This window comes from Malus domestica, chromosome 06, assembly GCF_042453785.1.
Source record: "Malus domestica chromosome 06, GDT2T_hap1".
Lineage (NCBI taxonomy): Eukaryota > Viridiplantae > Streptophyta > Magnoliopsida > Rosales > Rosaceae > Malus > Malus domestica.
This window is the reverse complement of record NC_091666.1, coordinates 29,397,118-29,424,457: the sequence shown is the minus strand read 5'-3', so window position 1 is coordinate 29,424,457 and position 27,340 is coordinate 29,397,118. Positions and strand designations below refer to the sequence as shown.

Sequence of the window (27,340 nt, the reverse complement as noted above, 5' to 3'; positions counted from 1 at the left end):
AAGGTCGTCACTGCCGGTGGTGAATGCACCTGGGAAGACGGGCCCGTCAAGGCTTCCGTTGCTGGACCAGCTCCCATTTCCGCTCAGAGTCGTCTGGGTAATCCCGGATATGACCCACTCGGACTTCTCTTTGGAGAAGGCAGCGGGGAAGATGGTGTTGATTACGAGGAAATGGTTGAAGATGGGCTCCTTCTGTTTGAGGAGGAACTCATGGTTTTGGGTTTCAAACCGTTGAGTGCTTGCCGGGCTCACGGTTTTGGGCTTCATCCTCAACAATCCAGCCCACCATTTATTATATCTTCCTTTTCTTCTTCTTTTTTTTAATATATATATATATATATATATTTGTAATAAAATTGACTCTATTTAATAAAACATTTATATTTTATTTTGATGTGACTGAACTTGAAATTGAATATTCAAGCTGCCTACGTACCCTTCCAAAGAAAGAGATCAAGTCAAAACGTAGTTCAAATACATACATATTTTTTTTGGTATTTTTTTTTGTGCCGTTTGCAGTTTTAACTCATGCAGGCAAGGAGTGTTGGTGTCGTTTGCAGTTTCAACTCGTGCAGACAAGGAGCGTTTGGTGTTGCCTTTTATGCTCGTGCAGACCAGGAGCGTTGGTGTCGCCTTTTATGCTCGTGCAGACCAGGAGCGTTGGTGTCGCCTTTTATGCTCGTGCGGATTAGGAGCGTTGTGCCATGCAGTTTAGGCTCGTGCAGGTGAGGAGCCTCGTGTCCTACAGTTTAGGCTCGTGCGAACAAGGAGCTTTGGTTCGTGCAGTTTAGGCTCGTGCGAACAAGGAGCATTGGTGTTGCCTTTTATGCTCGTGCAGACCAGGAGCTTTGGGCCATGCAGTTTAGACTCGTGCGGGCGATGAGAATTTGTGAATTTTGTCAAGCAATTTTGGAGAGGCGTTCCTCACAATCTTCATAGCAAAGAGCCTTGACCGAGTGATTGAAGAAGTCTTCAGGAAAGAAATCGCGCATCGTGATGGGGATGGACGATCTATGTGTTGAAATTTCATCATTTTCAACACGTTCACGTTGCTTTGAAGGTTGACAAGAACTGCTTTGCCCCCTTTCCGATTGGCGGACTTATGGAGGAGACGTATGCTTCTTGTGCAATTTCTGAGGAGTGACTTGAGTCCATCCTTCAACTTTGCTTGTCTTGGAGGATGCCCCCAACGGTTGAGGTAAAAACCTTGAGTTGGAAAAGCCAGAAGTGATGGTGGTATAGTTTGACTTCACAACATCGTCAAAATCTAGCTCGATGATTCCTTTCTGAGCCAGCTTCATGATGAGATCTTTCAGCACGAAGCATTTTTCTGTCGGATGACCAATGAAGCGATGGAATTTACAGTATCTTGGACTGTCGGTACGATTCATCTCTTCCGGCCGTCTGCATTCAGGCAAACCGATCACCTTCTTGTCCAACAGGTCATCCAGCATGGCAACCACATCAGAGTCGGGGAGTGGATAAGTCTTCTCCTCAAGCTCCTTCAAAGTGCATCTACGCATCTCTTGATCACGAAAAGCTTCGGTTTGAATCGCCTTGCCTCGTGTAGGGATTTTGACGGGAGTTGTGTTGACCGTCATTACTTCCTTGGTGGATTTCCACGCAGCCTTCTCCACCTTTGTCTCAAGAACTTTGTCAATCTTGTAGTTAGAGATCGGTTCTTTCTTCCCATGATGGGCGATGCTTAACTCCATGTCATGGGCGCGGGTGGCTATCTCTTCGAAGGTCCGTGGTTTAATGCCTTGAAGGATGTATTGCAAACCCCATTGCATACCTTGGATGCACATTTCGATTGAAGAGGTCTCCGAGAGCCTGTCTTTGCAGTCGAGGCTTAAAGTGCGCCATCTGTTGATGTAGTCAATGACCGGCTCATCTTTCCATTGCTTTGTGCTCGTTAGCTCTAGCATGCTCACAGTGCGGCGAGTGCTGTAGAAGCGGTTGAGGAATTCCCGCTCCAATTGCTCCCAGCTGTTGATGGACTCAGGCTCTAGGTCCGTGTACCACTCAAAGTCGTTTCCTTTCAGCGAGCGCACAAACTGCTTGACGAGGTAGTCCCCTTCGGTCCCTGTGTTGTTGCAAGTTTCAACAAAGTGGGCAACGTGTTGTTTCGGGTTTCCCTTTCCATCAAATTGCATGAACTTTGGCGGTTGATAACCCATCGGCATCCTTAAGGCGTCGATCTTTTTTTAATACGGCTTTGAGTACAACCCGGAGGTATTTGAGCTCGCTTCGTACTATGCCTTGATGGTGTTGATGATCATCTTTTGCAGCTGCTGGATAGAAAGAGATCTCATGCGTGCCGCTGCTTGGTCTGGCTCCGGCTTCGCATCGATTCTCTCCACCGTAGGCTCATCTTCTGGGTTAGGGTTATCGCCGTCCTGTGGCTCCAGTCGGCTGACGAGTGCCGCGATTTGCAAGTCTTTTTCTTCCACAGTTCGGGTTAGCCTTGCGATTGCTTCATTCATTTGAGCAAGCTGCTCATCGATTGAAGTTGCTCCAATGGTCATGACTTGCATGGCTAAACCGCCGCTCGAATTGGCATCGGAGAGCATGGATTCGGAGTATTTCCTTAGACTTTCGCCCTTTGGTGCCCTTGGTGAGGCTAAGGTGATCAAAGGCTCGTGCCTTGGGTGCTCTTGTTCCCTTGGCAGAGTTGATGCAAAGGTGAAAGAGGCGGCAGAAGTAGCCCTTGCCTTGCTTCGAGTCGTGATGCCTAAAGTGACACCACTTGCGACGAGGACACTCTTATTCTTTGCGCCAGTTACGGGAACAGTTTGAGCCTTCCTTGATGCCATTAATTTTGGAAGTGTGCTCGAATTTCTTGAACGGAGAAAGAGATGAGAGGTAGAGATTGTCCCACTGGGCGTGCCAATTTGTGAACACGAAAATTTCCTGAAACGAAGGAGACAAGAACAACGTGCACAAAATAATATTTGTATTTTGATGATTTAGGGTTACAATCTCTCTCTATTTTGATCTTCTGATTCGATCTCCGTAAGGTATTGATTTGTGGATGTTTCGTTGATCCAAGGGCCGTCAAGGCTTGATCTTGGATGAACTATTGGAAGTTTCTTCAAGGGGCCGTGGGCTTGATCTTTGAAGGTGGATTTGAGCGGATCTTCAAGGAGTCGTTGGGGCTTAATCTTGAGGATGAGTGTTTCTTCAAGGGCCGTTAAGGCTTGATCTTGAATAACGGTGATGAACGGATCTTCAAGGGCTTTTGGGCTTGATCTTGAAGAACGGTTGGATGTGTGGATTTGTCAACGTTGTTGATCCAAAGGGCCGTTGGGGCTTGATCTTGGATGAACGGATGATGAACGATGGTGCTTTCTTCAAGGGCCGTCGGGGCTTGATCTTGAATTGGTGGATGACTATTGATCCAAAGGGCTGTTGGGGCTTGATCTTGGAAGAACGATGAACGAAGAACGAAGAACACTTTCTTCAAGGGCCGTCGGGGCTTGATCTTGAATTGGTGGATGATTGTTGATCCAAAGGGGCCATTGGGGCTTGATCTTGGAAGAATGATGAACGAAGAACGAAGAACGACTTTCTTCAAGGGCCGTCAGGGCTTGATCTTGAAGGAGGATTTGATGAAGAACGAAGAGGGCTTTCTTGATCCTTCGGGATTTGCTTGAGAGCTTCGGAGTTTCAGAGCTTCAGAGCTTCAAGGTGTAATATGAATTCCCCCCTTAAATGAATGAATTAGCCTTCTATTTATAGAATTTTCCAAGGCCTAATTTTGAATATAATATTCCAGATGAAATAAGTCGTTTCTGCCAGGTGTTGACACGTGTCCTGTTTGATGACTTTTCCAACTTATTTCGATTTTTTATTTAGACACACGCTACGTGTAAAATTTATGTAATACATGAGCGTTGAAACTTTGATTTATCGGTCAACATTTATTTACCGAAATTTCGATGTCTACAGACTCGTCAAGGGTACCCTTGTATAATTCCCGCGTTCCATTGTCGCGTGATCTATGGTGGTGGTCCTCGGGCTGACTAGCGCTAGACTTCTTCCCCCCTCTCTACCTTTCCTCTCTCCCTTTCCTCTCTCCTTTTCCCCTCTTTTTTTGGACTGAATAGACAAATCTTGAACAGAAAATTTTCACGGACTGACTAAAATAATTGACGGTGGATAATTTCCAGGACCGTTTCTATTGATTTTAAATCTTATAAATTAAGGTGAGGAGTTATATCAATCTCATAAATTATTTTGGCTAAATAGCCAAATATATATATAACAGAGGGACTGTTTTCAGAGTAAAATACAATAGAAAGCCGAAGAGTTTGAATCAATTAACTAACAAAATATGGCCCTTTTAATCTCATATGCATGACATACAAGTGTCATATGCATGATAGACAAGATGTCTCATCGGCCGTTCACAGAAGTCAAGTCCCATTGGATGATGTGTACGTGTGTTCTCGCTGTAACAAATAGTTGGTCTGATATCATGTTTGAACGTGAACACCTAACTCTCGGTCAATTGATAATGCATCAAAATGCCCATTTTTCAAAACTCCTAATGCAAGACTACCATTTCCGATGCAAGACGATACCCTCAACGCGTTACACCTTCTTACTATGATCAAATATCAATAGGTTTTAAAACTAATGGGGAGCGATTAGACATCAAATTGAACAATTTAAAGAAGAATCGACCGACATAATTAAGAAAGAGAGTTCCGGAGATAAAATGTGAGTGCGGAAATCGCTTTCCAATAAGAATAAATAATAGTGCAGGTTTCATTCATATCTTGGACCTCATACTGCTGACAGGAGTGTGTGGATTTTCCAACAACATAGAAGGTGGTGGCATAAAAAAGATATCCAAGTGGAGCCAAAGCTTTTTCTCTTCTTTTATAAAGAAGATATCCATTTAATATTTGGTGGAATCAAAAAATAAAAAAAATAAAAAATTGTGCTGCCTCTGAAACTGAATGGCAAAGTCCACTCTTCTGTTTGTTCTTAAGGCACTCATGGCTTTGATATTTGCAGCTTGGATTTCTCTTTGGCTTCTGAAACCAACACAGCTATGGACTAAAAAATGGAAGGGAGCTGAAGATGCAGCAAGAAATACAGTGTTTGGATATTATGGTACGTACTTCAGATTTCAATTATATAAGAGAAACGATGAACACATGTTATTTTCTTCTTACGCATCGCTCTTTATTTATAGTAATATCAAACTGAATAAGTTAAACTGAAATAACGAATAAGATTAAACGGGAGCGTGTGAAGGAAGAAAAATGATCTTGGTTATCATTTCCCTTGTATTAATAGGGTTTAGCTTTCTGCTAATTAAACCTCCGAATCCAATTTCCACTGGGAGCAAGATAAACAGTTCCTAAATAATTTTCTTGCAGGTCTAAATTTTGCTGTGTATACATTCCCTCCTATTGCTTTGGCAATTATTGGATCTCTCTACTTGAATTGGAAGCCCAAGGAGCCAATAAGGAGGTAAGTAGAATGTTAATTATTATGTCATTAACGTTGTATGTCGAGCTGCTGCATAATCTGATCCGCTAATTGTTCTACATCTCCGCTAAATTATAATATCACTTAAGATTCCAATTTAACATAGTTTTACTTGTCTGCTTAATTTGAGTAAAACAGAAAAGGGAGGGGATTGATTGCTGCAGGTTTCTCAAATCCATTGGTGGTGAATGCTCTTGTTGGTGTTTTATCCACTCTAGAAATTCTAGCAGTGTTCCTCTTCCTCCTCTTCTTAGCTTGGAATTTTTACGCTCGAATCTCTAATGATTTCAAGAACTTGAAGCCCTCAAAATCGATAGTGCTGAATTCGTGAGTAACTGAACCCGAAAACTTTCTATTTTTCGACACTAAGGAGCAAGAATTTTCATCATAATTCATGCTTCAATTGTGTCTCATCTTATCAGATGGCAACTCAAGTACTTAAGGGTGGCAACTCGGTTCGGTTTGCTAGCAGAAGCATGTCTGGCTTTTCTTCTCTTCCCTATCTTAAGAGGGCTGGCCTTATTCCGGGTTCTCGGCATCCAGTTTGAAGCTTCAATCAAATATCATACATGGCTTGGCACTGCAATGCTATTCTTTGCCACTTTCCATGGTGCAAGCACTTTGTTCATTTGGGGTGTCGGCCACTATATTCAAGAGGAGGTAAATCTTGTCATTATTTCAGATGCAGTCCACCGTCGCACTACTTCTAACACCGATATTGCCCCTTAACTTAATCACCTGGTGTCCACGTAGATGGGTTTTATTCCAAAAAGCTTCGGTGTTGTTAGTAATGGAACCATCCATTTGTATGTTATGTTTTAGTTTGTCAAACTTTCTGGCCTAGTATGTTGCATTCTTCAGCAAATCCTAGGCCTTTTTTTTCTGATCATTCCGGTGTCTGAATTCTTGAGTTTTACTGATATATCTTTTCGGTGTAATTCATTTGATTCAACGACAGATATGGAAATGGCAGACCACCGGGCGGATATACATTGCTGGGGAGATCTGTCTAGTCGTAGGGTTAGTAATTTGGGTCACATCACTTCCTCAAATAAGGAGAAAGAAGTTCGAGATATTTTACTACACACACCATCTCTACATGGTTTTCCTAGTGTTGTTCTTGTTTCATGCTGGAGATCGTCACTTCTACACAGTTTTCCCTGGAATTTTTCTGTTTGGCCTTGACAAGCTGCTTCGAATCATACAATCCAGACCCGAAACTTGTATCCTTTCTGCCCAAATTTTCCCCTCCAGCGCTATCGAGCTTATTCTACCAAAAGATCCAGGTACAATATTTAGTCTTTTATCAGAAACCAGAATTTTGCATAAAAGTTTGGAGTAATCATATGGAACATTTACTTGCGACTAATTTGCAGGACTCAAGTATACACCAACAAGTGTTATATTTGTGAAGGTACCAAGCATATCCAAATATCAGTGGCACTCATTCAGCATTATCTCCAGCTCTAGTGTCGATAAGAACACAATGTCGATTTTAATCAAATCTGAAGGATCGTGGACTAGTTCTCTCTCAAATATGATCCGAACTAGGCAAGAGTCGGAAAACGATCAGCTGAAGTACATACCTATAGCAGTAGAAGGCCCTTATGGACCTGTCTCTATGGACTTCCTAAGGTGCACAAAGATTTGACTTTTCATGATACGTCAATTTCTTAAAAAACGCTTATTGCTTACTGATCACCAAATTTTAGACCCCAAAATTCGATTTACACGAATGTGGAATTTTTGTGCAGATATGACAGCCTAATGCTTGTTGCTGGAGGAATTGGGATAACCCCATTTCTGAGCATCTTACAGGAGCTTGCTTCGTTTGAAAACACCAGCACACACAAATTCCTGCCAAGAATACAACTTATATATGCTGTGAAGAAGTCAGAAGACATTTGTCTATTGAACTCGATCTCAACCCTAATCTTTAACCAGCCATCTGAAAAATGCCGTCTGAAAGTTAAAATATTTGTGACACAAGAGCAGTATGGTACAACAGTAAGAGAACTACTCAACGAGTTTTCACAAGTGAAAACGGTACACTTCGGTACAAAGTTCTTGAATTATTCGATCAATGGACTCGAAAGCCCAGTTTGGATGGCTGCTATAACTGGAATCTCTTCCATCCTGTTTCTGATCTTTCTTATCATTTTCAACCACATTTTTATTCCCTCACAAAAAATGGCCTCCGAAGCAACGAAAGAAAAGACTCCGTCTTCGATTGCAGATCTGCTTATCATATCTTCTTTCATTGTAGCAATAACATGCAGCATTTTTGTTGCACTTATTGTGAGACGGAGAAGGATACAGAAGTTGATTCCTCCAATCCTCCAAAAACAAGGGAAAGACTTGGAAAAAAGCTCAATACAAGCAAGTGATGCTGCTCTTGAGGAACATGAAATCCATTTTGGAGGCAGGCCTAAATTTCAAGGTACTTTTTATTCCTTTTCTCACATAATCTTTAACGAACCCTGCTTACAGTTACGGTTAAAAAGTCATCCCACATTATACGCAAATCACACACACATATACTGAATTGACACATCCAAGACACAAAAAGAAACGTTCACACACTCATGTCAAACTATGATTTGTCTGTAAAGAGAAACCGCTACAATTATTTTCCATCTTTAACAACTTTCTTGTTTTGAGCAGATATTTTTGCAAAATTTTCAGATGAGACGGGTGGATCTGATATCGGAGTGATGGTGTGTGGACCGGAGAGTATGAAAGAATCAGTGGCAACAGAATGCCAGCAGAAGTTGGGTGCTAATAAGAAGCAGAAGGCCAGTTTCAGCTTTCACTCCCTCAATTTCACACTTTAGCTACTAGAGAAACTGAAGATGTTAAATCAAAAATTTGTCTCTTCAGAGTGGTCACTTGTCATTGTTCGCTAGGGTTAACGTAGTAAAATTGAGAATGTACATATATAAATATCTGTATTACAATTATGAACCTTGGAGTGCCAAGGACCCAAGGTGGTATGATAAAATTCAAAGTGGTAAAAGAAAAATAAGGGAGCTTTGAGTTTAAATACCAAATTCTATAAATTTTGAATTTTTTTTTATCAATATAAATTTTGTAACTAAATTACCATATTTTGAGGTATTGATGAAAAAGGTTTCACAGCCCGTCTCGAATTACTACTATCGAAGATGAAAATTGACGGTCTTATATTTGGACGTTGAAATTGTAGTGTGTGTGTGTGACTTACTTTGGGGACTTAGTTGTCAATTTTTGTGGCTTTGGATTGGTGACCCACGTGGACCACACACACACATTATCTCTCTCTCTTCTCTCCCATACTCTTTCACTCTCAGACTCACTCTCTCTCATTCCCTCACGTACGAACGACACCCAAAACCCTTTCAAACTTCACGGATCGACGTCAAAAAGGTAAGATTCTTGTTCCTTGCAAGCTTTTGAGTTCATTGGTACCATTTTTTAGAATGGAAAGCTTCGAAAACCCGAGAAACCCTAACCCCGACTTTGTGCATTGTTCATGCACACGTAATTTTGAAGGTTTTAAGGAATTTGGAGCTTATAGGTAGCTTAAGGAGGTCCTCACGAGGCTAGGAGTGGTTCGTTGGAAGAAATTGGACATCGGAATAGCGAGAACGGCAAGTTGCAGGTTTTGGCCGGAATATCAATGAGTTTTCCAACGAATCTTGTGGGATTTAGGTCCTAAAACTGGTATGGGTTTGTTCTAATTGTTCTAAGCTTCATTTTGACATAAAATTCATGAAATTTGGTTGAATATCGAGTGAGATATCAAGGTTTCAAGTTTTGCCCAGTTTCCAGTGCCGGCGACGGTCGCCGGAGGTTTGAGGTTAAGGATGACAGAATATTCCGTCATCTTTGACGGAATATTCTACGGCGTTGGTTAACTTTAACGATTTCTGTTACTATTCCACGAAATATTCCTAACGGCGTCACTGTTGCCGTGGGTGTGCCAGGCACGTGCCTGCACGTAGGCGGTGCGTCTGGCCGTGCCGCGGGTGGGTGGTCGGAAAATTTTTCTAAAAAATATGGGGATATTCGTAGAGTTGTGTAGATCACGTTGATATATTCAAACACCCTATTTGAGCATTGTATGAGAAGTTATTAGCTAGTTTTGTCTATGTGCTTTAAATAACGTTTTTATAGTTAATTCGCATATAGATGAGACTTATCCCGAGGACGAGCGCGTTCAAGGGCAACTCGGGGGCTACGACCCTTCAACATATCAGTGAGTGGGCTTTTGGTTTTCAGTATATATTTATATACTTGACATTTTCCCTGAAAATACGTTAAATGAGTTTATGCCTTGAATGCCATGCATATAAATTTATAATTCGTATATGAATTGGTATATGATGCATTATATATATAATTGTGGTGTTGTGGACGCTCAGGTAAGTTCAGGTGAGTTATGTTTGGTTATGTGAATTATCAATGATGTGATATATGATTGAATAACGTTGAGCTCATAAAACTGCACCTAGGGTGATTGTGATTTAGCCAGAGATATGGCACATGCCTCTTTATAATGTCACCTCCCGCACCATATGCTCATATTGGATCCAATTTAGGTGCACAGTCTTGTCATACAGACCTTTACTATGGTTCCGACTCGTAGGTGACTAGTTATTTATCGCCCAGCTATTATGTGAGAGTAGTATTGAGCATAATTATATTACACACAGTATTGTCGTACAAACCTTTTCATTTGGTTCCAACTCTTATGCAGTATAATGCCATATAGGTCATTGTAGTGACTCTGGCTATATTGACTTTTGAGCTATGAATTCAGCCATACAGACTACCACAAGGGTTCCGGCTAATATGTTATATTTCTATGAAGTTATTCTCACCTGACTTACTTACTCTGTTATATCTTGGCATGGCATACATACGAATATGATTATGTGAAGCATGATTTGAATTGATATATTTCATATATATTTATGTATATGCTTATACTCTGATTCTAGGAAAAATTATAAATGTTTTACAGTGAGGGGTTAGAAATGTTGATAAATGAAATGGTTTTGTAAAACATTTGTTTTTACCCACTCACATTTTTTGTTTTGCGCCCCTCCAGGTTTTAGGTAAGCTTGTTGTTGGTGGCCTTAAGGACTTCGACGGTTCTGACATAATAAAATAATTGTAGGACATCTTATGGTACTGTATAATTAGTATTTGTCCTACTGGACTGCACCTAGACTTTCTATGCTCTGATTAGCAGTATTTACTTAGCACTTCCTGTTTACTAGTGCACTCTAGTAGTTCGGTTTTTAATTATTCATATATTTCTTATCCTTATTGCTTCCGCACTGTGCACATGGCTACGTCATCCTCACGTGACAGCCAGCATGCCTTGATCTCAATCAGGGTGTGTCAAAATGTCAATCAATTCTTAGTATAAATAGGTGGGCTCGAGCCAGGCCGGGTCAAAATGAAGGGGGAGGATCATCGCCATATCCTCTTTGTAAGAATTTCGGGGATCCTCCAATCACATTCGTTTATCGTATATTGTGAGGTTAGTTTTTGTCAGGTACTGTTTATATTTAATTTTAAATAAAAAAAATTTACAATGATTTCTGACCGCACAATATTCGATGAACGGATATGATTGCAAGATTCCCAGAATCCTCACAAAGAGAATCCGGCGAGAATCCTCCGGGTCAAAATGAAGGGATCGGACCGGATCTATTTGTAAATTAAATGGTAGGGGTGCACTTTCGTTTCTTATGTCTTAGCTCAAAGGTATTTACCTACATGCCGTCTCTAGATGGTAAGTGATTGGCATTTGATGTCGTAACGATTAAGCCAAAAAATAACTTTAGTGTACTCCAATATCGTATAGTAGTAAACATATACGATTTCGTATTAACGTCATTACATAAAAACTATATACTAGTCAAGGTGGAAGAGAAAGCTCTAGAACAGAAATGACGAGAGTTGAATATACAGAAAGAGGGTTTTTAATTTGTTTTTAGGTGCATAACTAAAAATATAGGGGAGTTCTCAATGCTATATTGTGCACCTCTTGCAAATTGAATCCTTATGAATATGACCCATGAGACTTGAAGAACACATCTATCCGACTCACGTGTGTTTGAATCATTTAGGTTTTGTGATGAGAGTGAGATAGGTTTAAGTTAATTTTTAGGTCCTGGTTTCTTTTTTCACAAAAGAAAATTAAAGATGCAGAAAGAAAAAACGAGAGTATAACAAAGTGTATTTTCGTTTTGCTCTTTGGTATGGTTAGTGGTTTTGAGAGTGAATCCCGTTACTTCGTACTACTGTTAATAATTAGTAATTGGCCATACAATCACATAACAAGCTCGTTTGAAATTGTTTTCAAAATGATTAAAAACGTTTTTTGTAGAAATGTTTTTAGAACTAAACTTTAATAGAAATTTCAGAAGCACTTTAAGTGGTTTTTTTAGCCTAGAACATTTTATTTAAAAACATTTTGAATCATTTTGAAAGCACTTTCAAATAAACATGATATAAAGTATAAATCGATAAAATGTCAAAACGTTGGATTTCAATATTAAAAAACATTTCAAATTCTCACATAAGATAAAGTATAAATCGATCGAAGGTCAAAACGTAAGATTTCAATCTGAAAAAAATATATATATTTCAAAGTAAAAAAAAAAATTGAAGGTCAATGTGTACAGTGTATACCTCACAATTTATTTTTATATCTTTGAAAAACAATAAAAAATATTATTGAAAAGAGAAAAACCAAGCATATTCAAACTGAAGGCTGCCGGAGTTGGAGTGGCGCCGCTTCCATTGACTCTTCATCACTACAGCCGTCTCCGCCGCCAACGCTACTATCACCCCTTGCCAATTCAGACAACAATGCGGCGGGTGCGGTGGCGGCTGCGGCCTCACCAACCAAAACCGCCACAATATCCCTCATGTTAGGCCTTCTCTGTGGATGAGGATGGCAACAAGCCAGCCCAAGCTTCAAAGCAATCTCCATCTCCTCCGCCTCATACTCCCCCTTTATTCTCGGGTCCGCCGCCTCCCCCACCCTCCCTCTAACATACAACTCCCTCACCCAATCAATCAACACCTCCTCATCCTCCGCCGCGTCCATCTTAATCGGCTTCCTCCCGCACGCCACCTCCAACAACACCACCCCAAAACTATACACATCACTCGCCGCCGTCGGCGCCGCCACAGTCGCCAGCTCCGGCGCCAAGTAGCCCAACGTCCCGACGACACGCGTCGTATTCGGTACCTCCCCATGCTCGTACAACTTCGCCAGCCCAAAATCCCCGAGCCGCCCCCTCATCTCCGCGTCCAGCAAAATATTGCTTGACTTAATGTCCCTGTGAACCACCATCTGGTCCCACCCGTGGTGCAGATAATTCAACCCCTCCGCCACATCCGCAAGCACTCGCCGCCGCCTATCCCACCCCAAAACCTTCTTCGGCTTGTCGAAAATCCACCGATTGAGGCTCCCATTCGGCATGTAATCATACACCAGCATCAGCTCGTTCCGCTTCCGGCACCAGCCCCGCATCTGAACCAAGTGCTTGTGCTGCAGCCGCCCCATGCTGGCGATCTCCGCCATGAACTCCCTCAGCCCCTGCTTCGAGTCGTGGTTGACACACTTGACGGCGATTTCCGTGCCGTTTGATAAGGTCCCCTTGTAAACCTTTCCGAACCCGCCGGAACCCAGAAGCTGATCGTTCGAAAAACCTCCCGTCGCCTCCCTCAGCTCCTCGTTGGAAAATCTGTGCGGCCAAAACTCCAGTTCCCAATCTTCGATCTCGTCGGTTTCTTCGCCTTCCATCCTTTTCTTCCACCAGTAAAAGTAAAACCCGGATGCTAAGATCAACACAAAAACGACACAACCGATTGAAATCCCGGCAATCGCCCCACTCGACAGCGAAGTCGACGGAGAAACCAGCTGGAAAACGGGCAGATTTGTCGTGTTAATGTCTCTGGCGACTCCGTTGTCGCTAAAACTCCAAGCTAAAACCCTCTGGGCTTCAATCCACTGCGTTTTCGAAGCCGAAAACCCAACGAACATCTCGGCCGATACGTAGTTCGCAATCTTGGTCTCTCTGTAAGTAAGCGTTGGCAGAGAAGGGCGGGACACATTGGTAGGGGCGACCGTGACGTTGAATTCGAGATTACTCCCATCAAATTCAATCCAGGCCCGGACGTTCTGCCCGGTCCGCATTTGGACCGGGACGAATCCTCCGGTCGAGTTGTAGTACCCGGCGGGGGTCGTGGAGGCGGAATCGACGTTGTTAAGGTCGATTCCGATGTGATTCCCATCTGGGTCGTTGAATTCCGGGTTTTGACCCGTGTCGAACTCGACGGCGAGCAACGGGGCGACGAAGGGGACGGTGGTGTTGGTGAAGAGGCCGAAGTATTGGCTGGCGAGGGAATTGGGCGGCGAGGTGGAGTTGGAGAGAACGAAGCAGAGGCCGAATCCAGGGCTCGAGGCAATGTCCGGAAGGACGGAGAAGACGAAGGAGGTGGAGAAGGAGGCGACGGAGGTGGAGTTGGAGGTGGGTTTCATGGGAATTTTCTTTGGGTGGAAGACGCGGCCGACGGCGAACTGGTTGGTATCGTTTGTGAGGCGGATGGCGGCGCCGTCGAGTCGGGCGTCGTTGATGAGAGTGAGGTTGGTGGCATTGGTGATGTTGGAGAAGGAGTTGAAGAGGAAGTCAAGAGCGGAGGTGGGGGAGACGAAGAGGTGGTGGAGGAGGAGAAGGAGGAGAACGGCTGAGAAAGCTCTCATCCGTACAGATTCAGGTTGGCGCCGGGGAGCGGGAAAAAGTTTGTGGGCGGAGTAACAAGTGTTATGTTCGTCTAATGAAAGATTAGTCATACTTTTGTACAGGTGCGGTGCTAGGACTAAATCCTAGTCATTTATCATTCATTTGGACCTGTATCTTTCTTTTTCTTCTCGATAGATTTTTCAATGCGCACATATACTCGGTCTAATATATTAAATGTCATAATACAAATTACTGAATACTTGAAAAATAAAATTTGAATCATTTATATCAAAATATTTGGTGTACCGAATAGTATTCTCGACACACTAAAAAATTCTCCTTTTGTGCAGGATGTAGTTTTTACTTTCATACAATTAAATGGAAGAAAGAATCTTAATAATTTCGTGACATTGTCATGTAATGTTATCAAAGTACATGTAAATTTTTTTGGTAACAATACAAAAAAGGGTTTTTCAAGAATGTTACAGTTGAAATAGTTCAGAGCATTTATACAAACCTTATATTAAATTTTCTTTTTCAATATAAGCTTTTAATTAAAAAAAATTGACAAATTTGAACTGCAACTTGGAATGCTGGTTGAATGCTTGCAATGAGATTGTAGTTCATGTCGTTAAGAGCAACTCAAGCATTCTAGGTACAATATTTCATTTTTCTCTTCTTAAACATCTCATACATTAAAAATGAAAATTCACATTACGTATTTGAAAATTGACGATTATTGTATGCTTATAGAGGAGGGCGAGCCTTGTATAGTGAAAATGTTGCATCTTTGAGCTCAAAATGTCACGAATTCGAATCGTAGAAATAACTTATTTACAAAATAAGGATAATATGTGAGGAGCAAAATGAAAGGGAAAAGGTTGCCCCTAGTTGGTCAACGAATTAATGCAGTTTGAAAGCATAAGATAGAAGAGATAAGGCAACACCAGAGCCGATTTTGACTACCATAAATATCATTAGTCAATTCAAGACCTGAAGGAGGGTTGCTGGGTCTGTTTCCACGAGCTTCCAGATTACATCCCAACGACTAAGCAACGAGAGTCGTGTATGACAACGTAAGCCACAGGCCCAATCATATATAGAGCCCAATTAGAATTCAACATGGTCTCCTCCTCCACCATTTTGCTTGTGAGTTTGGATTATCATATGGAGATCCAAATCACTATTCTACTCAAGATCCAGTGAGTTAAAGAATAAAATCTTGGGAACTTTAACGAAAAGCTCCCGGTACTGTTTACTTTAACGAAAAACCACATTTTAACACTAAAAAGTCAATCTTGGTACTATTCACTTCACCCTTTATTTTGTCCTTATCGTTAAAATTCAAAGTTTTTAAATCATTTTCATTAGTTTTCCTTAAAATCTTAATGAGCATGGAAAGTTGCCATTTGCACTCATGGATGCATTAATTTTAAAAAAATTTAAAATTTAAAATTAAAATGAATGACAAAAATGTGAGTAACGACTCGTTTGGATTGTTTTTTTGGTCAAGTATTGTTTTACTTTAAAGTTAAATAGTAAAAAGTGTTTAGTTAAAATAAATTATCTTGCTTATTTTTAAAGAAATGGCCTCCGAACCAGGTTTTAAAAGTAGCTTGCAGGTTAGCTTGTAAAAGCTGTTTTCATAAAAAGCAAAGTTGAGCTTTAATGAAATTTTTAATTTTTTTTGTAATTCTATCATAATTTTTTGAAACGACACTGTTTATCCTTCTGTACGGATTTTCTCCATTGGAAGACAAAGTATTCAAACCACATATTACTTTAACCACTAATGTTGGAGCACCACCACAATTACCACCCTCTTCGCCGCCACAATCGTCACCACTGTGACCACCACAACCACCTCAGGAAGCCTCACAATATGTTGCTCCCGTCACCATCATCATTGCCACCGCATTGTTGCCACTGCCACCTCTGTCATTACCACTACTCTTATTACTATGTTCATTTTTGTCATTATATACAATTATATCACTTTTGTATTTTAAATTTACAAAATTCGTTTACATTGTTTTTCACACTCACATTACTTATGAAAAATAGTTTATCAAACGCGTAACTGTTTTATTTATGATTAATTATTCTTAAAACACAACAAAAAACAATTAAAAAAATCACAGGTAGGGAAATTAGAAATCCATTGATAAAAGTAATTTTGATACTCATTTACCATAAGTTAACATGTAAGTAGACTTGAGATAGGAGAAAAAAGACAAAAAAATATGTAATGTATGTGATACAGTTGGTGTTCCATCTTCGCTAGTATGTATGCCTTGTCAGGCTAGTTTTCATATTTTGTATACTCTCCTTCGATCAAGTATCTCTCACCAACATGAGGAGCGAAGGAAGCCATAACACGCAGAACGACTCCTCCCTCATGCCTAGCGTGAAACAATAAATGAGGAAAAGAAGGAAATATGCTCTTCAAGCTAAGGTTAAAGAGCTGGAGACTGAGAATAACAAGATAACAATTAGGAATAAGATCTTCCAAGAACATTATAAGAAGCTCTTTGAGATGATTTACGAGGCTAGACAATCGCCCTCATGATTATTGATCATCATGTGGGTACCCCCCAAACGGAAGGTCACTTGTCTTCAACATGGATGTTGAACGACATTTTCATTAGAATGTTGATCAACACGAGACTTCTCTCAACCCAGCTACTTTGACTCAAAGTAGGAAAAATGGAAGGAGATACATTCTCACAGAAGGAATGGAATGATGAAAAGTTGTTTTATCGCTATTGTTGAGACTTCTTGAGGCAGTATCGAGAAAAACCCATCCACATGGGCTCAAAGATCAATGACCCAAGAGTTTCCAAAGGACTCTGGCCCTTACCACGACCCAGACTAGCTACTAATCCAAAAAGGAGCAATAAGGCTTGGAGGGACTTGAGGGTGTAGGAGACAAGGGGGGCTTCCAACAGGCACGTTCCATAAGTCAATATGGTGAATCCAAGGAAAAGCCACATGCCCTTGACTAAACTGTTGGATATATGTCAACAATCCGCAATGAAATAAATATGCTAATAATAAATACGAATAAATATATTCCAGAGACTCAACAAGATGAAATATTAATTAAGCAGAGTAACAAAAGATCGAGGCTTGCGTACCGCAATGTTCTTGAAACAGAAATTTCGCCCCTACTCAGTGCTTGTAGTTCTACGAACGTCTGCTTCACCAGGATTCAACGATCTAAGTTAGAAATTCCAGCACCAGAAAATTGACTTCTGACGAATATTAATGTGGTTCTCTCAGAAATGATGTTTATGATTGCAGGAGAAGATTTATGATTTTTTTTTGTGTTCTAAATGTCATGCATATGGATGTATATATACTGTGATTATACATGTTCGCAACAAGTATAAGGAATGGATGCATCTGTTGGGAGACATCTGCTGAAAAAGGTGTTTTTGTTTATGCATTCTGTAAAAATAAATAATTAATTTAATTATTAGAGCCCAAGAGGCCCAAGGCCCATCTTTTGACAATTAAATATATATTAATTATATATTAATTACCAATTAATTAGTACACCCCAAAACCCAACCCCAAGGGTGAGCCCAATTTTAGTCTCCATGCCTATTACTCCAATCATTTTCTATAAATGATAAAGCCTTATAAAGTGATAAAATCTTTTGGGAATAGCCAATGTGGGACAAAGAAATTTTTACTCAAACTACTCAAATTTCCAACAATTAAACTTCCTTGCGTCCAAGAGATGATGGAAACTTACTAAGAAAGGCTCAAATTATACATGACTCCACCACTCAAGACCCCTTTATTCAGCAACTCCCCGAAGAAGTAAACAAACTTAAAGTTAAACGTCAGGGCGAGATACCTGATTAGAATCAGCCAAGAAAACATGTATGGATAGCAAATTAAGATATAAACTTAGTATACCGACATATGATGGCATCCCAAACAATAACAAGTCAATATCATTTTATATACCATTATATTATTAGAGGGGAACATTAACAACAGATTGGTCTAAATTCTTCTTCGCTATCAGCCACGAGCCAATGAGCTATGCGCCATGTGGGCCAACACCATCACGTCCTTGAAATATTTTTCAGTATAATTGTAACAGGAGATGATACATTACATTTTATTATATCAATAAAAGAATGTACATACTAAAAAATTAATTAAAAAAATATAATTTCTCATTATTTATACACGGAGAGTCTTGCCTGCCATTAGGTCCTTAAATTTTGCCACCACAATAATCAAGTGGATGAAATTAGCTCCTCGTGCCTGATGAAACCATCCTATGAACAGAATCCTCGCCAGCTGCCTTGACGCCACGCGTCTCTCCACGTGTCGCCTCGGTTAGGTGTTACCTTATGCGTGTCGACGTTTCTGGCCCGTCCGCATGTGGAACGAGTAAACGACACGTACCCTACTGTCGGGGACTGGCCTTTTTATTTCTTTCAACAAAATGGAAAAAGTACAATATACAGACGTGAAATCAACATCGGCACTGCAAAAACCCGGTTTGAACAGCTCACAAAGCAGAGTGATTTTTCAGTATGATCAGTACACGGAATGGTACATCATGTATTACTATGTAAATGGTGGGATATGTGTGATAAAAATTTAATAACTTAAAAAATAAAATTTCTCACAATTCCTATTAAAACACGTGATGTACCACTTGCGTTTCCATTACAACTAAAAATTTCGCCACAAAAGGCTGACCTAAATAAATAAGTAAATGCATACATAAATACAGAAAGCGTGCTACCTCTTATATCATTCTAATTTTCTACTTGTTGGGATAAAGCTTTTTTTCTGCAAGGGGTCTTATGCGGTAAACCCCTGCAAGCGGTTGTCTGTCAATATGTGCTTTAATTGAGTGAAATTAAATTATTACAATACATAATTACAGGTGCACAGAAAAATCGCGGTGAGCGAGTCTCATTTTTTAAAAATTTGTGGGCTGATTTTTTATATTTTATTTGTGTATGTCTATTTTCTGCTGTGTTCACTATTTTATCTTATTTTTTCCAAAATGTCTTTAACTTAGATTTTAGTCCAGAGTCAGTTTTACTGCTACGTAAATTTAGTGCTTCTTTAGTTGCTACATTTGATTTTCATGACCGTTATTTTTTTTTTGAACTTTAATTATTTATTTTTTGTGTCACTTAGTGCCAGATAGTCTCAAAAGAGAAATTGCTGCGTTTAATTATGCTACTAGTTTAAGAATAAATCGAACCAAACCGGAATCGGCCGTCCCATGTCACAACAACATAGACCAATACCGTATTTTGGTGCCTTTACATACTGAAAACGTTTGGCAGAAATGATGTCGATGTCCATGCTAAGCCTTCATGCTTGTTACCGAAATAACGTCCCCACATGTAACGTCTCCAACGCAATTGTCAATGATGTTTATGGATCTTGTTTCCCTTGGCCTTATCATCACTTCTCCCATCACCTCATATACACTCTTATATGCAGGGCGATCTCTAAGATTTTGGAAGGTTAGTAAAAAAATTATATAGGGGTTTTCTTTAAGAGAGTCTTTCAAATTTTTTTTTCTTAAAATATATTGATGGTAGAAAGCAATAATCAAAATTGAAACAAATTTTAGAATTCACGTTAATTATCAGCTTCCCGATAGCATTACATAATAAGTAAAGAAACCTTAAAAAATAACCATTACTAAATAAAGTACAACATTGAAGTTTTACTTAAAGATGGTTCTTCGTGCATTCTTTGTTGCAACATCATCAATTAAATTGTACTTGTAAGGGCAACTAAAATATAATTAAATTGACGGGCTGAATGCATTGGCATCTACTTGTAGATTCTGCACATCAGCTTGTTAGTCTTTAATGCTCTTGCGATAAAGGGCGTTTCAGCTTTCTGGTGGCAGTTGATCAGTGTGTTCCAAGAAAGAAAATGCCAATGCAGATCTCCTTGTTGCAAGCCAAGTGAGACATATGTACATCTATCCTCTCAAAACCTTGCACATTTCTTTTTCTTTCTAAAACAATGTTTTATGTTGGGTTTTAGTATATGTATAATGTTGCTGTATATATTAGATAACAAAAGTTTTATGGGATCCCCTTAAATTTTGGAGTCCTGTACGACCAAACACTTCGCTCCCCCCCTAAAACTGACTTCCATGCATGTATGGAACCTTCATTGACATCGTGGCGTATAGCTACTAATAAAAATATTGATGTCGAGATAGTTGTGTACTTTTATAGTCATGTATTAATGGCCTGAGAATCACCTTGATACTAAACCAGATAGAGCGGGAATCTTCTTGAAAATGAGAAGATCTAGGATAGGCAGCCGACCTCCTGAGAAGCGTCACTATATAGTAAACTTGTTTCGCTTCTCTTTATAGGCAAAAGGAGTGTGAAAACTCATTTTCTTTTCATCCACCTTATTATTTTCACACAACAAGTTGGTATGACGTTTGATATTTGAACTGAAATGATCTTCTAGGGTTTTGGAGATATGATGGTTACTTGGAGAATTCCACTGGATTTCTAGACATGTATAGAAAGCCAAATCCAAATCAAAACATTTGTAATTCTTTCTATGGGACCTTTCGTGGAGTGTCCAACTCTTTGAAATTTTGAATGATCCAAAAGCAAATTATTTGTTCTTTCACCACTACAGTGGATTTATTTTTGGTACTACCCATTAAGTTTCTATATTTTGAACGATTACGATTGAGTCACGTCAACATTTTATGTTTATATTTTTCTAGAAAGAGAAAGACAAAGAGTAAAGACACTACTCATTAAGTTTTTATATTTGAACGATTATGATTAAGCCATGTCAACATCTTGTATTTACTTCTTTAAGTCACATCACCAATTGTCTATATATATCATAGAAATGATGTCATCAACCTAGACACCCGAAATAACAAGCTTGCAGTTAAAGTTATTTTCTTTTACCATCCATTAAGTTTAATTAATGACTGATTAATTATGGTAACACAATATGTACATCATCAATGTTCAAACCTGCACCTATATTTGACCAAAAAGAAAAAAAATGCACCTATTTATGCTTAAAAAGCAACGTCATTCTTGGTCGGGATTAAATTGGAAGATTCTGGAGGCAAATTGATTTCCAATCGATTTAAGAATATTTATTCTTGCATATTGCGTATTGGATTCGATTTATCCGTCTCTTACGATCGCTTGTACTACAAAAAAGTGAAAAGATTGAAACCAAACTGTCTAAATTAACTACAGATTAGTAGATTACCTATTTAATTATGATTCCTTTTGGACTTTGGAGTGACATCCGAATCAAATCTAACCGCCTTCCCCTTTTCCTTTCCAAAAAAAAAATAAAAAAATAAAAAATAAAAAATAAAATTAGAAACTTTATTTTTTGTGATGCCACCTAAATGGGCCCGGTGAGGCCCACTCCATTGAATGAGAAAAGGGAAAAAGAATAGATCAGCGAAATTCAACAGCAGCCCTAATTACTAATTTACTGCTAATTACATTTCCAGTCACGACTAGGAATTATAATTAGAGGAAGCAACCGCAACAATGAGGCTCCTTCCTTGCTTTGCGTGTGGGCCTCTCGCTGACGTCACCGCCACTCCTCCCCACCTATAAATATTCTACAAATTCACTCTCTGAGGTTTGAACCCTCAAGCACCTCTCCTCCTCCAAAGCCCCTTCTCTCTCCTCTCCCTCTCGCAGCTCTCTCTTTCTCTCTCTAACCACCAAAACAGTCTGAAAGCCATGGGCCTCAACAAAGCACCTGAACCGTTAAAACTCCTCTGCAGCTATGGCGGAAAAATCCTCCCTCGCCACTCCGACGGCACGCTCCGGTACGTCGGCGGCCACAATCGCGTCCTCTCCGTCGATTCATCCATTACGTATACAGGTGCGTTCGATCGTCTCCGATTCGATCTTTTTCTTTCGATTCTTGCTTAATTTCTTGAAAATTTGGACCCGATTCCAGTTGCTTCGTTTCAATTTCGATGCTGATTTCGATTTTTTTTTTGTGTGTTCAGAGCTAATGGTGAAGCTTGCGGAGTTGTGTGGCTATTCTGTTGAATTGCGGTGTCCGTTGCCGAATGGAGACTTGGAGACCTTGATTTCCGTCAAGTCCGACGAGGATTTGGCGAATATCATAGAAGAGTACGGTCGAGCTTCTTCTCCCCCTCATTCTCTGAAGATCAGAGCCATTCTCTCGCCGCCGAAGTCCCTGAAGCAAATCTCGCCTCCGATGTCTACTGCTACGAGCGGCGGCGACTCGTCCCCTTCGAAATCGCTCTTCTCATCCGCTGATTCGCCTCGAGTTTCGCCCCCGCAACGGTTCGTTTCGCCTCAAGTCTCGCCACCGAGGCGCTACGTTTCGCCGCAAGTCTCGCCACCGAAACGGTACGCTTCGCCGCCTGCTAGATACCCCGCCGGGCATCAGCGAGGGTCCGGACGAGTCTGCTACTATCCTTGCCATCTCCAGCCTCAGAGTCAGAGGAGTGGCCCCTGCGACATGTCGTATGTTCATCATTACCAGCAGTATCGTCACTACCACCATCATCCTCACTACCACCATCATCCTCACGTTCCCCAATGCGACATGTCGTATGGAAGGAGCTTCACACAGAGGACATAGATGACGTAATTAATCAAAAATATATTTTTAAAAACATATACAGAGGGTGAAATTTTGTGATTGCGTTTTGGAATGAAGGATTTTTTTTTTCTTCATTTAATTTTTTTTATTTTTTTATACATATTTTTCGAAGTCGTATATAATGGCAAAGAAAAATATAGTAGTGCTTGAAATTTGTGGCGCCGTCAATCACGGTACCACTTTTATCGTTTGGATACCGTTTGTCGCCGTTAATTCAGCGCTGTACACTGCCAGCAGTATGTCCCTCCCTACGTGCCACGTAGTGCGTTATTGTTTTCTACCGGACAAAATAGTCCAATTAAAGTCGGTTCGCCGTTGACACGTAACGTTTCTGTTACTCTATTTCGTTGTTCATGTTAATATTTGTATTTTTGTGTGCTAATTATTTTTTCTTTTCCTTTTATGTTTGCAGGTGGTGCTTGCGTTTCGCATGTGAACCAGATGTCGTTTTGGCTGCGGGCCCGTGAGGAATATTCCCAAACGCATATGCCTTGAAATTATAAGGACGGCCAGCCTGGTCTTTAGATTTAGTGATGATTAATTAGGACCCATAATATGAGAAATTTTGCAGTGTGCTAGAAACACGATTTGGTACGTTAAGTGTCATAATATAATTGGTTGGAACTTCTTTTTAAGTTTGTAACCAATTGTTTTATTACACTTGTTGTACCGAGCCGTATTACTGGTACACTAAAACATGATTTAAAATGGAATTAATAATTAATGATAATTAAGACTCCTAATACGGCCCTTAACATGGGATTAATAATTAATGATAATTAAGAGATGAACCTTCCAGGTTGATGCCGACTAATAGTATAAAAATTAGAAAGAACATGCGAGAAGCCAAAAGCGAATATACTTTTTCAAACTTGGGTGGAGGGCTGGCCAGTTGGGTCCTCCTGAGGAGGAGGAATGAGTTTTAAAAGGGATAAGGACTAAGTAGTGGATGCTTCGTGGTCAAGTCTCGAGTCTGAACTTATAATTTTGTGAGCTTGAAGTAACCTTTGGGTGGCTTCTAGAGACACACCACTCCACTTTTAAAATACTAAAACAAGAAGAAGTCATTTGACCAAAGAATGGACAAGCTTTCAGAGCTGGCTCTACATTGTTTTACAGAGAGTTTAAAATTTCTTCGATGGGTCGATATTTCTAATATCCATAAAATCAGAGAAATATATGGAAATGGGAGGGTGAAGTTAAAATTTCGCTTACATAAAAGAAACTTAAATTTAGGTTAAAATCGACATATATCGGCGATGTTTCTGACACATTTGTTAAATATAGGAGAAACGCTTATATTTCGTCCAAACTAATGTTTGACAATCCTTAAAGTTTTATTTTAAATTTTCATAATTTCCATCAAAAGCAACCGATATCGATATCAATATTCGATATATCTGTGGATATTTTCATAAATTTACATATCGATATTTCCACCCAATTTGTTAAACACTGGTTTTACAACAATCTAAACTGTTTATTTTTTAAGTATCTATTCATATATAATTCTTGCAAAGAAAAATTCAATCTAAGCAATTTACCTATTTGATCCAAAACCAAAAGAGACCATTTGGTGGCTTTGTCCACGACAATCCATCCTTATGGAATCGGGAAGACTCACATTTTAGCCTCATCATAGGCACCATAGCGTGATTTACCAGAGCCATTAATTAAACTCAGGACATATCGTGTAAAACATAAATCTGGAATTCGTTCCCAACTATTAGATCATCCCGTGGTGATTTGTCTCAATCACATTTGGTTTGGGATAAAATTTTGCACAGGTAATATGTGGATTGAAACTTGGTTTTGATTGTTTAGATAAAGTATAGAGTTGGCCAACAAATAGTTATCATCTACCTGATCAACTTTGTCAAAACAAACACTAAACCAAGAGTTGATATCATGAGAGTTGAATATCAGAGTGCGCAACGAACAAGACTAACAAAATAGAAAGAATATTATTAAAATAACAAGAATGCCGAAACGGCTACAAAACCCTAAGAGATTACATTGTGAATGACTTATTTCTCAAACTAAATTACAAGCAGTATTTATAGATAACTAAACCTAAGAAACCCTAACTCGGATAGGCTATGCCCCAATCCTAAAATGACAAGCAAAACCTAAATACTAAAATAAACCTAAATACTAATATTTTCCAACACCCCCCCCCGTCAAACTCATGGCGGTACACGACATGGGTTTGCCAAAGTAGATGTGGATGCAAAACTCCAAATTCCAGTGCCAATGCCAATGCTGATGTCGATGTCGATACCGCTGCCAATACTGATGTCGATGCCAACTTCCGAACAAACAAACAAAAAATCCAACCAATTTTTTTTTGGGAACTTTAACGAAAAGCACCCGATACTGTTCACTTTAACGAAAAACCACATTTTTACACTAAAAAGTCAATCCTAGTACTATTCACTTTACCCTTTATTTTGTCCTTATCATTAAAACTCAAAGTTTTCAAGCCCTTTTCATTAGTTTTCCTTTTTTTTTCCCTTTGCCCGCATGGGCCTCAAACAAGCAACCAATTTTTTCTTGTTTCTTCCTTTTTTTTTTTTTACTCCCCTTTTTTTCCTTTGCAGCAATACAAACTTGTGGATACTCCTGCAGGCTGCGGCGTTCAAAGGTGCAAAAGCAGAGTCACGGGACAAAAAACGAACAAACAATTTTTTTTTTCTTGCAAACAATAAATACCAACTAACAATCTGAACACGAACGACAACGGAAACAAGCAAACAGATACGAACTCGAAGCAAATTAAATCCCAAATGATCAAACCTGCTCTGATACCAAGTTGAATATTAGAGTGCGCAACGAACAAGACTAACAAAATAGAAAAAATATTATTAAAATAACAAGAATGCCGAAACGGCTACAAAATCCTAAGAGACTACATTGTGAATGACTTATTTCTCCAACTAAATTACAAGCAGTATTTATAGATAACTAAACCTAAGAAACCCTAACTCGGATAGGCTATGCCCCAATCCTAAACTAACAAGCAAAACCCAAATACTAAAATAAACCTAAATACTAATATTTTCCAACAATGAGCAGTCAATGATCATATGTTTGCTCCGTTATTATAAGAAATAATTGGTATGTACTGATCATTAAAGAGATTCAAACCTAATACCCGTCACTTACATATAAAAAAGTACCGGACCATAATACTAAATAACTGCAACAAATCAAATTTTATCACCAACATCCTCCAACCCCTCTCCGCAAGGGCGACAAAAATCAAATTTCCAGGAACTGCCCATCTACCTAATCCATTGAAACTCCATTAACACATATTAACAATAGCTTTAGTACATCTCTAAACTTAGAAAGCAACTTACATGAAATGAGTTCACCGCCTCGTGGCGTCCTAATTAATAATACATTGTCATGTGGAGAAAAACTTGAACTTGTCAATTTATATTAGATACGGAAAGCCTAGTAGCAGTAAACCCGCTCCATGTAAGTCCTCCTAAAGTTAAAAGATCTGATCGGCTCATAGGTGGTGGAAGACACTACCTTGAATTATCTATTTTCCTCTTTCTTTTTTCACAAGCAAGAGTACGGATATGTTTTAGTATCAATTAAGGACCATAAAAAAGGACAGAGAAACACAAAGGCACAAGCTTTATCTTTATCCATGGAGAGAAGTGGCACAGTTCAGCAAATTTGTATAAGATAATGTATGACGATACGCGTAAAGAACTTAAAAGCCGCATTCGATGTAGGTTTGTGGCCGTCCAAACAGAAACGGAGTGAGGGTTGTCAGCAATTTCAACTCGTTTCCTGCTCAATCTCTTCCCCCTCGGAGTCCTCTGCGTTATCTACATCGTCATCGTCTGGATCATTGTCGTAGTCTTCTTTATCGTTGTCGACAGCGGTTTCCCAATCACAGCCATGCTGCTTCTACTCTCTCTGATTTCATTGCACTGCAAAAATTACCTCATATGAAGCCAACTTAAAGAAGAACAGAAAGATAAGTGCTAAAACACAGTAGTATAATGATATAATAACGTAACTGTAGTTTGAAGACACTTAGAAATACACACAGATCCGACAAACTGCAAAAATGTGCCTTCACTTATCGTCTCCAGGCGACTTAAGGTATACCAGTTGGGATTGCACCCGACTCTCGGAAGAACGAGGCTGTCCCCCATGAGACATTTGCTTGCCTTCCGGGCATCCTCCCACTTATTCCAAACCTTCGCTATCTTTAGATTTAAGCAAAAAAAGTTGTTACCGGAATCCCGAAACCATGAGGTCTCTCTCACTTCAAGGACCTAAAGCTTGGACTCCCTTACCGAATTAACGAAAAAAATCATTGAGCAGTGCCCGTTCTTCTAGCTGCTGGATTCTAATGCTGTGTTAGGATGCTGTCCTTTGTCCTTCCCCACAGGAGTGGCATG

At 39.7% G+C, this 27,340-nt stretch overlaps 3 protein-coding genes across 4 annotated transcripts; 2 read left to right on the top strand and 1 right to left on the bottom strand.

Annotated features, from left to right (window-relative positions):
- Positions 1–4,701: 4,701 nt before the first annotated feature.
- LOC103436685 (ferric reduction oxidase 8, mitochondrial) lies at positions 4,702–8,555 on the top strand. 2 transcript variants are annotated; one of them, XM_029103949.2, is made up of 8 exons: positions 4,702–5,124; positions 5,394–5,487; positions 5,644–5,832; positions 5,928–6,165; positions 6,464–6,791; positions 6,882–7,140; positions 7,260–7,945; positions 8,170–8,555. In XM_029103949.2, exons 1-8 carry the CDS (start codon positions 4,968–4,970, stop codon positions 8,337–8,339), a joined length of 2,121 nt encoding a protein of 706 aa, XP_028959782.2. In that variant the 5' UTR covers positions 4,702–4,967; the 3' UTR covers positions 8,340–8,555. The 2 variants fall into 2 exon arrangements, with proteins under 2 accessions (XP_028959782.2, XP_008373358.3); XM_008375136.4 differs by having other exon boundaries at positions 4,824–5,124; positions 8,191–8,555.
- A 3,565-nt stretch (positions 8,556–12,120) lies between these two features.
- LOC103443452 (L-type lectin-domain containing receptor kinase S.1) lies at positions 12,121–14,540 on the bottom strand. The gene has a single exon (XM_008382306.4). It carries the CDS (start codon positions 14,363–14,365, stop codon positions 12,263–12,265), a length of 2,103 nt encoding a protein of 700 aa, XP_008380528.3. The 5' UTR covers positions 14,366–14,540; the 3' UTR covers positions 12,121–12,262.
- Positions 14,541–21,816: 7,276 nt separating this feature from the next.
- Positions 21,817–22,987, top strand: LOC139197219 (uncharacterized). Its single transcript, XM_070824123.1, has 2 exons — positions 21,817–22,157; positions 22,288–22,987. The coding sequence occupies exons 1-2, from the start codon at positions 22,013–22,015 to the stop codon at positions 22,890–22,892; spliced, it is 750 nt and encodes a 249-aa protein (XP_070680224.1). The 5' UTR covers positions 21,817–22,012; the 3' UTR covers positions 22,893–22,987.
- Positions 22,988–27,340: the final 4,353 nt, after the last annotated feature.

Bases quoted from the DNA above. Each gene is read 5' to 3' on its own strand.
- LOC103436685 (XM_029103949.2), top strand. From the start codon at position 4,968: ATGGCAAAGTCCACTCTTCTGTTTGTTCTTAAGGCACTCATGGCTTTG. The intron at 5,488-5,643 runs GTAAGTAGAATG...TGAGTAAAACAG, and splicing joins CCCAAGGAGCCAATAAGGAG to AAAAGGGAGGGGATTGATTG. The intron at 7,946-8,169 runs GTACTTTTTATT...TGTTTTGAGCAG, and splicing joins AGGCAGGCCTAAATTTCAAG to ATATTTTTGCAAAATTTTCA.
- LOC103443452 (XM_008382306.4), bottom strand. From the start codon at position 14,365: ATGACTAATCTTTCATTAGACGAACATAACACTTGTTACTCCGCCCAC.
- LOC139197219 (XM_070824123.1), top strand. From the start codon at position 22,013: ATGGGCCTCAACAAAGCACCTGAACCGTTAAAACTCCTCTGCAGCTAT. The intron at 22,158-22,287 runs GTGCGTTCGATC...TTGTGTGTTCAG, and splicing joins TTCATCCATTACGTATACAG to AGCTAATGGTGAAGCTTGCG.